Genomic DNA, 10,821 nt, shown 5'->3' on the forward strand with positions numbered 1-10,821 from the left:
TAATTCGTATCCAAGACAAATGACGAATGAACCTCTACCAAATTATTTAATTAAACCATGCAAATGTAATTCTAACTGCCGTACATTATCACGTAGTTATAAGAAATCGGCTTTGACATGTATATCATTGTGCAAATGTGTAAGTAGTGTTTGTAAAAACTGTGATCATGATACTTAAAGGAGTTTGAACACTTGACTTGTTGTTTCTTTTTTTTTAATAAATGTGTAGGTACTTAGTGTGGTTAGTGGTTATCGTTATTTCATTTATTCACCTACCTATATATGCAACCTACACTGTTTCTGGATTAACCATAATACTAAAACGAATGTCATATGCATAGATATAGCAAAGAAACCAATTTAGGTGATTATATACAAAAATGCTACTAAATAAAATAATTTAAGCCAAGAAGGGTCCTAAGAATCGATAATTTTGAACACATTTCACTACCCGCTATTTTTATTTTTTCAAACGGGACGGACCGTTCTACGACCATGCCGATGGCATGGTACAATTATTGCATTTTCAATCAATCCCTGATCCCGTATTGGTTTTATTGAAGAACTCAGAACAATTTTTGGTGGGTTATAAGAAAAAAAATTAAAACCTCAATAAAAAAAAATTGACCACTAATATCGCCTGGCAACATCGACATTATATATCTTGGTGACCCCTAAAACCTATTCCAATTGTCAGAATGCGTTCCGCATATTATGTATACGACAAGTCTATGGGATCCTGCACTAATTAACAAGAGTAAAGAATTTACGATCCCTTTTTATTGAAAATAATTATTAAACAATCACAATATAAAAAAGAGCTTTTTATATACAACGTTTTTAAATTTTCTGTTGAATTATTATGCTCAATATGCTCAAACTTGTACTTGATATGAAGTAAATAAAAAACAAACAAACAAAAAATATAGAATAATGAAATGTCATTTTGACATTTCATTTTGATTTCCATAGTAACGCACGTATATATTAATAATTTTGTTGCTAGGTCCACCCCCTTAGCAACCAATAATAGTCTTTTACTTTTTACGGATTTTTCTGAAATAACTTTCCATACAAAACAGAATTAACTGAAAATGAATTCAATTATGCTTAAAGATGGCTAAAAGTGTTATGCCGTCGTGTTCTGATATATTCTAAAAGTTTCAAATGTCTAGCTAGTCGGGAAGTTAGTTCGATTGCAAGATTTGTACTGGACATACAACCACCGGACAAACAAAAGAATACGAGCTAATAAAAACGTTGTAATAAATCAACAAAATTAATAAATTACACAAAAAGTACCACATAATTTAAAGTTTTTTTTATTATTATTAATTTAGAATTTTGAGAAACATTATAACGATAAGGGATGACAATATGATGATTAGAGGGCATATGGGGTCATGTCAATATTCCTCTTAGAGAGCTGTTCGTCAATCCATGGCCTCATGAAGGCAACGTTCGAGTAGACTCCTGGAATTCCCTTTTGTCCGCATTTGAAGCCCCACGACACAATTCCAGATTGCATATATTTGTCTGGTTTGCCCTGAAATCGTTTACAAAATAACCAATTAGTTTTTCTGGCATAATAATTTAAATAATTACAAGATAAAAAGAACTTTTTATGTACCACGTTTTTAAATTTTCTATTGAATCATATAAACTTGACAATTCTATGTATTAATAAATACTTTTTTGTGCTTGATAGAAATACTGAATAAATACAGAATACTGAAATGTCATTTTGACATTTCATATTGATTTCCATAGTAACGCACGTACATATTAATAATTTAATTGCTAGGACCCACTTAGCAACCAATAATAAATAAAGTGAGTGGTAAATATTACTTTTAACGATTTTTTTCCGAAACATACAAAAGAGAATTAACTGAAAATGAATTCAATTCTGCTTAAATATGGCCAAAAGTATTAAAAGAATGCATTGTCGTCGTGTTCTGATATATTCTAAAAGTTTCAAATGTCTAGCTAGTCGGGAAGTTAGTTAAAAATCTTGGACAAACAAGAAAAAATTTGTACTGCACAAGAAAAAATCTGTACCGGACAAACAAGAATACGAGCTAATAAAAACGTGATAAAATAGAAATAACTACCTACACTAGTTTCACGTTTGACTGTCATTCAAAAAATATCTAGATCATTGAGATGATTTTGCATTGCACGCGAATGTTTTATTTAGAAGAGAAAAAAATTACGTATAATGATTTAAAAAATATTTTATGTTATAAAATAGTTTTACAATTAAATATAAGTACATATATGTATATATATATAATATTAAAAAATAATGACGACATAGCCATGCGTATTCTCTGTCGTTTTAATATTATTTTTTTAAAATAATATTTACCAATCGATGAGCAAACGAAAACTACGAAATTCATCTATAAAATAATATAACATATTTTTTTCCCCGACCATGTCCGATCCTAATAGGATCATAATATGGGCCTCCACAGAGTAGAGGTTTGTATTAACAGATTTTGTTTTTACGAGAAATGGATGTCAGCCACTTGCTCAACCAATTAGGTCCAACAGATTACATTGTATAAATAATAACAGGAAAATACTCTTCAAAAAATAAATATGCTGTACGTTTAATATTATAAATATAAAATTATTGCACAGATCGGTTCTTAGACTTTATGTATTAATTGACTGGGCAATTGAAAATAAAAATATTCAATCAACAAATCTAATGCAATTTATCGGCAATCATTCAAATATAATAGTTTCTTGTTATTTTGCCTCAAATATTTGTGCTAAAAATTGAAAACCGTTCAGTGATGGAGAATATATGAAAGAAGCGTGATTAAAATAATGCTCACACGATCTCTGAAAATGTTGAAAAAAAGGAAATAAATATTCAAAGAATAAAATATATGCTTTCGGCTAGAAACATGGTGAAAGATAGAATCTCAAAAACTGAATTGTAATTTTTAAAAATTCTTTTATTAAAAACTATTTTATTCTTCATGAAACATTGTTCGGCACGTCAGACAGTCGAAAAATAATATTTGGGAAAATTTGGCACTCGATCGTAAAAAGGTTCGGCAACCCTGACCTAGATGATGCCATGACTATTGAGAATCACATGATATACGAAAAATAAAAGAATTGTGTTTACAGCAATAATGTTAAATTGTAATTTAATGACCTGTGCTTTATCACTGCCATCTTTATTATGGAGAATATTGACTCCACATCGTTGATTTTTATTTTACTAATCTTATCAGCCAGAATAAAACAATTGTATTATTAATACTAACCGGAGCGAGGCAGGCAAGAGGTGACCCTGTGTCTCCTTCGCACATGTCCTTCAAATATTCGCCCCCTGCGCAGATGAAGGAATTCCCAACAACAATCGTTTCTTTCTTCGGTTTCAATTTTTCTTGACAAGTCGCTCGGTCAACAATCGGTAACTCCAACTATAAACAATCCAAATATATTATGCATAATATGAATGTGGTTATTTGAAATAATTTAATCAGGTAATTCCATGTTTTTCTACACGTGACACCCTTACTAAATTAAAAAAAAACTAAAAAAAACTATTTTCTAACAACCTATTTGTAAAACGTAGGCTTAAGCGTTGTCATATAGTGTTGTAGATCCCAGGTTCGAGTCCTGGGTCTGACAAATACACATATTGTTTTTCAATTTGTGTTTGAGTTAGAGTATGGACCTAATAGATTGAGCAAGTGGCTGACATCCATTTTCTCGTAAAAAACAAAATCTGTTAATACAAACCTCCACTCTATGGATTCCCATATTTTATGATCTTATAAGGTTTGGACATGATCGGAAAATCGCAACCCAGTGCTTTTTCTTCCCATTTGTTTCATAATCCAGTGAGGATCTTGAATAGGTGTGTTGAAAAAATGTTTGTCAAGAAATGGTTATTAGCCGCTTGCTCAACCTAAAAGGTAAATAAATACTTTGGATCCAACCACACATTGTGTACACAGATAATATACTACACTACGACAAAGTACACACCCCGGGCACTATAATATTGAATTCAATTTATTTTTACAACATACCTAATTGTTTTTTGAATGTACCTACCTACATATTATTATAATATGCTTTTAGAGAATTTCTTCTATCACGACGTATATTTCAAATACCCAGTTTTTTGGCCGGTAGAGCTAAAAAAGGTCTCGATTTTAATTCTGATCGAAACTTTTTTTTTTGCCGGAAGATCTATAAAATTAAAATAAAAGTGGTAATTTCATAATATCGTCGATTTCTAGAGAATATCTCCCACATTTCCCTTCGGAGGTGAGACCCCCTAATTACGGCGCTGCCTTTGAATAATTGTTATGTATATATACGAATGAGTACATGTCTGTACATTGTTCTTGGTATTTTCTTTCAATGGATTTCCACAAATTTTTTACTTTTCTATTAACAAATTGTATAACATGAATAGACTCGGTTTGCATCACTTTTCCAGTGTTATTAATCTTAACAAGTTTGCTTGTGAAGGTACTTCGTATACGTACTAACTGTAGAAGTGTGAACATGCCGTACATTGGTAAAAGCTTGCCTGTTGTCGAAAACATACGAGTGCTTAGCGAGACTAATCGAACGAGCTCTATTTGTTATTATGTTATGTATCTTAGATATTATTAAGAAAAATACATACTGTTATTGCGCTGCAAATTTTGGCTACTTTGACATAATATTGTCAAAGGAATATCCAATAGGAATAGTGTGTGTCCTTTACCTTTTTCATGACTTCTGGCGACTGTGAGGATGGATGAAGACCAAATCCTGTGGCGATGCACGTTCCTTGTGGAGCATCTATTCCTGCAGGGGGTAGGCAAATGACGCCGACTGTCGTTGTCATGTTGAATTCTTCATCCAGTATCAGCATGGCTACATCATTTTCTTTCTCAATAGAACCACGATTACCTGAAAATTGTTTTGATAAAATTGGTAGATCCGACATAGACAGGATCCTGATAGAAGATGCTTGGTAGGCCTTTATTATGGAGTTTGAGTTGAGGTCACATCATTATTTTTCACAATAAAAAAGGAAACGCGAGGGTTGTAATAATATTAGGTAGGTACCTATGTAAATTAATTTAAGGGTATATGAACATAAGTAACAGGTAGACAAAATAAAATCACTGGTGATTCTAAGGGCAAAAGTAATTTTAAATAATGACATAATTTGGTTTTTATTACTTTCCGCGTTATTAATTCTTTCTTTTCTTTCGACCATGTCCGATCCTAATAGGATCATAATATGGGCCTTCACAGAGTAGAGGTTTGTATTGACAGATTTTGTTTTTTACGAGAAATGGATGTCAGCCACTTGTTCAACCTATTAGGTCCATACCCTGACACCCACAAATTGAAAAACAATATGACGTGTACTTGCCAGACCCAGGATTCAAACCTGGGACCCACGGTGTTATAGTCCAACGCCTAAGCCGCGTGGCCACCGTGGGCGTTAATAACGTATGCCAAACTGAATCGCGATGAACGAGTGGTACCGTATTCGTAAAGTTGAAGAGTCATGGCTTCGAATCCCGTCTCTGGAAAGTTTTTATAATATATGTTCTTGGATTCAGAACGTGGACTCAACAGGCTTAGCAAGTGGCTAACATTCATTTCTCTGCTTGAAAACCTCTTCTAGAGTTTGCCAAGATTCACATCAGATTATATAGCAATTGAAAAAAAAACTTCTGAATTTGAAGAAGAGGAACCTAATGGATTAACGATGTAAGACCAAATCAAAATCAATTATCTCAATAACTTGACGTCATTCTTAGTAATAATACTTGTAGTTATTATAACAAACCGGGAATGTAATCTTCATGGATGACGACCTCGGCCACGTGACGAGTCTGTGAAGGGATATCCTCATCAGCATTATCAAAGTTCCAGACACCAGCTTTCACAGTCATATGCGTGAGGTTCTTGGGCTGGTTCTGGGCGCAAGCAGCAGTGGTCAATACCACTTTGGGGTGAATAAGGGAACCCCCGCATGGGTATTCTGTGAAAATACCATCCGAGCGTTTTTCACTTCTGAAAAGGGAACAAAAATTATTACTTCACTGGAAATGTTGTTTGTATTAATAATTCACAACCATGTTCAGCAAAATTTAAGGATTAACAAATTAGTATAAATAACAACAGCTATTATCCCGTGCTCAAATCCCACTTGGATGAATAATTTTAAAAATCGTACAATTTGTTTTATTATTTTTTCATTGATATTTCTTGGTGTAAGGACTTGCGATATAAGAAACACTGTTATGATTATTTATTTTTTGTACTATGTATTTATTTGCCCGTGTCCGATAATAATATGGCTCTATACATGGTGGAGGTTCGTATTAACAGATTTTTTTAAGAGAAATAGATGTTAGCCACTTGATCAACCTATTAGATCCATACTCTGACTCCAAACACATATTGAAACACAACAGCTATATTGTGTATTTGCACAGACCCAGGATTTGAACCTGGGACCCACAATATTATAAGCCGACGAGTTAGCCGCTCGGCCATCCCAGGTTATTATTATTAGTAGTGTTATTAATCAAAGACTGGTTTCGTTCTTTCAATTTGTTCAATATAAAAGCTGCAGTTCAATATTATATTTTAAATACATAATCAATACGTATTCAAAAATTTTATAAAGAATTTTTTAATTAAAAAATAAACTAACAATATAAAAAACATGTGCATCAGTATTTGTACTACCTATTAATAAATTCATCTTATTATTAAGTATATAATATTTATATCAATAAAATGTGGTTTAATAAGTTTTCACGAATGCTGTAGGAGGCTATTTGTCAATATTTTAAATTTTAAGATATATTTTTTAAATTCAAATAACATCATACACAGGTACCTACATTATTAGACAACACCTCAGACTATTAGAAAAAATATGATGTATATTTGTATAATTTATTTTATTTACGCAATTTGAGAAGCGCTTCAGTTACATGACTATTAGTTAATTTCATCGTAATAAGTGACAGGTCGTGTAGGTGGCTAAATTGGTAAAACACATTGCTCGAATGTTGATGGATTTTTTTTCAAGATTATTTCTAATTATGATATGTTTCCGAATTATGTATGTTAAAGATCGATAAAGAATGTTACTTTGAATTATTCGTATAATAAAAAAATGTTACAGTTCGGTTATGAGGAATACAACAGCGGAAAACACATTTTGAAAATACCCAATATACTGGATTATTTGTTAGTTTGGGTTAGTTTAGGTTAGGTTAGATTGGGTTATGTTAGGTTAGGTTAGGTTAACATAACAAATAATCCAGTATATCGGCTATTTTAAAAATGTGTTTGCCGCTGTATTCCTCATAACCGAACTGTACCAAAAAAATAGTTAAATAGTTAAATAACACCTAGAAAATATAAATGCGTAGGTATAACGTGATATCCTTTTTATTTATATAGATTCGAGTTTTGGTATTGTGACCACACTAGGAACGAATCGTCGCACGGTCATTCCACTGGCATGGTAAGAGTTACCCATTCTTCAATAAGTGTAGTATGTATGTAAAATCAAGCATTATATCGTTTACGACAATATTCTCTTATTAATTTTTGACGTATACTAAACGTAATAAACGCGATTCGAATAATTGAATGAATACCGCAAAGGACGGTGAGTTACTTGAATACGATGGTCGTCCATGGAAACTCTCCGAATTCAGATTCGTCTACCCCCTGGCGCTTTACAGCAGACACACCTCCTACATTCCTCTTCCCGCAGTTGCCGCTTGCGTTGCTTTCTGCTGTGGCGGCTGATGATACTGACAATACGCCGATCAGGGCCAGGGTCATAAAGAAGAAGCCAGTTCGCAGCATCTTGTTTACTGAAAAAAAAACAATAATATTTAGGTACCTACTTACAGCAATATAAAAATGTTAAATACTGAATAATATTTTTTTGAAGTTATACTTCTTTAGGCGCGTTTGGAAAATCAGATCAGAGTGTATTTTTGGCGTATAACACATAATTTATTTTTTCATACAAAAAAACACACTCGATTGGATTTGTACCACCGATTGTTCGGTTATCACCATAACGCACTACCTTTACGTCACAGTATGATACTGAAATCGTGACGATTATACAGTATAATATTATAGTTTAGAATTGTTCCGTTGCCTATCGCCTTGCGCTATCGCCTTACCCGTTGTGTATTTCAGTTCCCATTATTTCCGAGTTCCCTGGTCAGCACTTTTATGTGTAAACAGTTATTGTCGTGATAGTTTAAAATAAGCACTATTGCCGCCAGTAAATCCATGCACGTGAACAGGCGCTAAAATAATGTAGTGAAAAGGAGTTAATGTAGTGTCTTTATAAAACAAACGAAGTCAAGATTCCTTGTTTTCATTAGAATATTTTTTCACATAATGCATAGTTGATCTTCCGATCTTTCCGATCGATTTCCATCTGCGGCCGAATACAAAAACATTTTCTATATTTTTTTATGTCTATTATACTATATTTATTTGATATATGTATGAGAATACTATCTTGTTAAAGAAAAAAATATGAAGTATCAAAAGATAGTAAACTTCTTTAAAATTATTTTTTGACAGATGGGTAGTGCTCTATTTTTTGTAAAAGAATTGAATTTTAAAATTCGAACTGTTTTATTTCAACATATTGCGTTGAAATCTCCAGCGAATGCTAATAAATTCAAAAAATGTGTATTTATGTTAATAAAAGTGGTCTTTGAGGCCTACGATATTATTGATATTAAAATATATTATTATATCTGAAGTGATATTACAATAATACTTCTAAAACCACTATAAACAGCATTGCAAAATATCTGCCAAGTGATAAGCAAATTTGTACAATTAAATATAGCAATGATTCCGGCAGATGAGTAGTAATATAGGTAGGTACCCAGTCCATTTCTTTATGCAATAAAGTTTATTGGACGACTTCATAATTAAATACCTACGCGATTACAATAAATTAATAAAACATAACTGTTTTCAACATTCTGCAAAAGAGTTATGTTTCTCAATATATATATCATTTTAATTGTAAAAATCTGTGGAGGCCCATATATGATCTTCTTAAGGGGGGACATGCTCAGCGTACGTCAAAATGGAGCTTTTATGCTATTTTCAAAGCATGATCCTGGACATTCCTTAAACGTTGTAGATAATCTATTTACATAATTTTGAAGCCTTATTATCAATAAGGATATAATTACTAATAAGGATAATAAGGCTTCAAAATATATAAATAGATTATCTACAACGTTTAAGGAATGTCCAGGATCATGCTTTGAAAATAGCATAAAAGCTTCATTTTGATGTACGCTGAGCATGTGGGCCGTTAAGATCAGACTTGGTCAAGAAATGCCATACCATTATATTAACATTTGTTTATGTTTATTGGTGTTTGGATGGATACAATTCAGGCCAATATTTATACGAATTGCATGTGCTGCGCTGGCCTTCACGGTGGCCCAAACCCGACAAATTTTTGCGTTCACGTGGTGCTCATAATAAGTGAAGAGGGCGACGTTTGCGTTGGCTATCGACACAGTGTCGGTGTTCAACATGCACGAAAGGGCGAGAATATTTGTCTGACTTGGGCCATTGTAAAAGGTTACACGTCGATTATACGTATTGCATTTCGCCGTACAACAATTCACCGTGGGCCGTCTTATTAGAAATAAATGACTCTATTGCATTGTTCGTCGAGCATAGCGGATAGTAATGTTTCAATTTTAGGTATTCGATTAAATAGGTAATAACATTAATTCGATATTGATTGGTATCACATAATAGCTGTAATTGTCATTGTATTATCACCGATTGTCATTCATTGAGATTATATTCATGAATCATGTCTAAACAGAACACGCAATTAAAACCACCGGAATATAAAGAGAAGACAGAAGAAAATATTTTGCGTATAAGTAAATTAGAAATACAATCATATCGTATAGGTATATTTAGATATATAAAATTCTGTTAGGTGCTCAAAAGTATCAAGTCGTACCTATCAAATATCTGATAATTGAGTGATAATAATGACTAATGAGTGTTTTTATCAGATATTTTATACACTTATTGAATCTAATACAATTGAAACATTACCGTTTGCAATACCTCACAACAACTCACGTTATCCTACTTTGAAATGTAATACGTACAATTAACACATATTTTAAAATTATTTGTCACTTGTAGGGGTCCGTTTAATACGGAGTTTCTCAATTAATAGACTGTAAATATAATATATTAAGTACTTAAATGAAAACTGGAGAAAAAATACTTAACATACCTGTCGGCAGCTATTCTTGAACTAACTCGTCCTAGAGAATCTCGGAGTTGAATACATTTTGTCCAATGACCGCCAAATATATGCAGAACGAAAATCAAATGTACCTACCTATGTTAGACTAGGAAGACCACGCGAAATCGACAATATTGAAATTTAAACAAAACTCAACTTGTCTTTTCTTTGCGTCATATGCGACAGTCCGAGATGGTTAACTCGGTTACATGTAAATTGTACGTGAAACATTTCACCGTGACACAGTTCGCCGTGAGCTTTCTTATCGAAAAAGATGACCGTATACTATACGGTCTCCAATTTTATTAGATTCAATATTAACATTAATTCAATTTTCATGGCTGATTTTGGCAAAATTCAGGAATTCATGAATGAAAACCTAACCTAACCCAACCTAACAAATAACCCAATATATCGGCTATTTTCAAAATTTGTTTGCTGCTGCCTTCATGTAAAGTGTAAACCGACAAGAA

The 10,821-nt window shown here is 32.6% G+C and overlaps 1 protein-coding gene across 1 annotated transcript; it reads right to left on the minus strand.

Moving 5' to 3' along the window:
- Positions 1-1,306: 1,306 nt before the first annotated feature.
- On the minus strand, positions 1,307-10,389 carry LOC147066899 (phenoloxidase-activating factor 2-like). Its single transcript, XM_085954308.1, has 6 exons — positions 10,337-10,389; positions 7,691-7,892; positions 5,837-6,063; positions 4,754-4,941; positions 3,291-3,449; positions 1,307-1,546 (listed from the first exon to the last, which is right to left on the minus strand). The coding sequence occupies exons 2-6, from the start codon at positions 7,882-7,884 to the stop codon at positions 1,385-1,387; spliced, it is 930 nt and encodes a 309-aa protein (XP_085810434.1). The 5' UTR covers positions 7,885-7,892; positions 10,337-10,389; the 3' UTR covers positions 1,307-1,384.
- Positions 10,390-10,821: the final 432 nt, after the last annotated feature.

The sequence above is a fragment of the Rhyacophila brunnea genome, unplaced genomic scaffold (genome assembly GCF_057557595.1).
Source record: "Rhyacophila brunnea isolate RB1 unplaced genomic scaffold, BYU_Rbru_1.0 scaffold_4, whole genome shotgun sequence".
Classification (NCBI taxonomy): Eukaryota; Metazoa; Arthropoda; class Insecta; order Trichoptera; family Rhyacophilidae; genus Rhyacophila; species Rhyacophila brunnea.

Bases quoted from the DNA above. Each gene is read 5' to 3' on its own strand.
- LOC147066899 (XM_085954308.1), bottom strand. From the start codon at position 7,884: ATGCTGCGAACTGGCTTCTTCTTTATGACCCTGGCCCTGATCGGCGTA. The intron at 4,942-5,836 runs GTTTGTTATAAT...AACAATTTTCAG, and splicing joins CCATGAAGATTACATTCCCG to GTAATCGTGGTTCTATTGAG. The intron at 1,547-3,290 runs GTTAGTATTAAT...AAACGATTTCAG, and splicing joins CTCTTGCCTGCCTCGCTCCG to GGCAAACCAGACAAATATAT.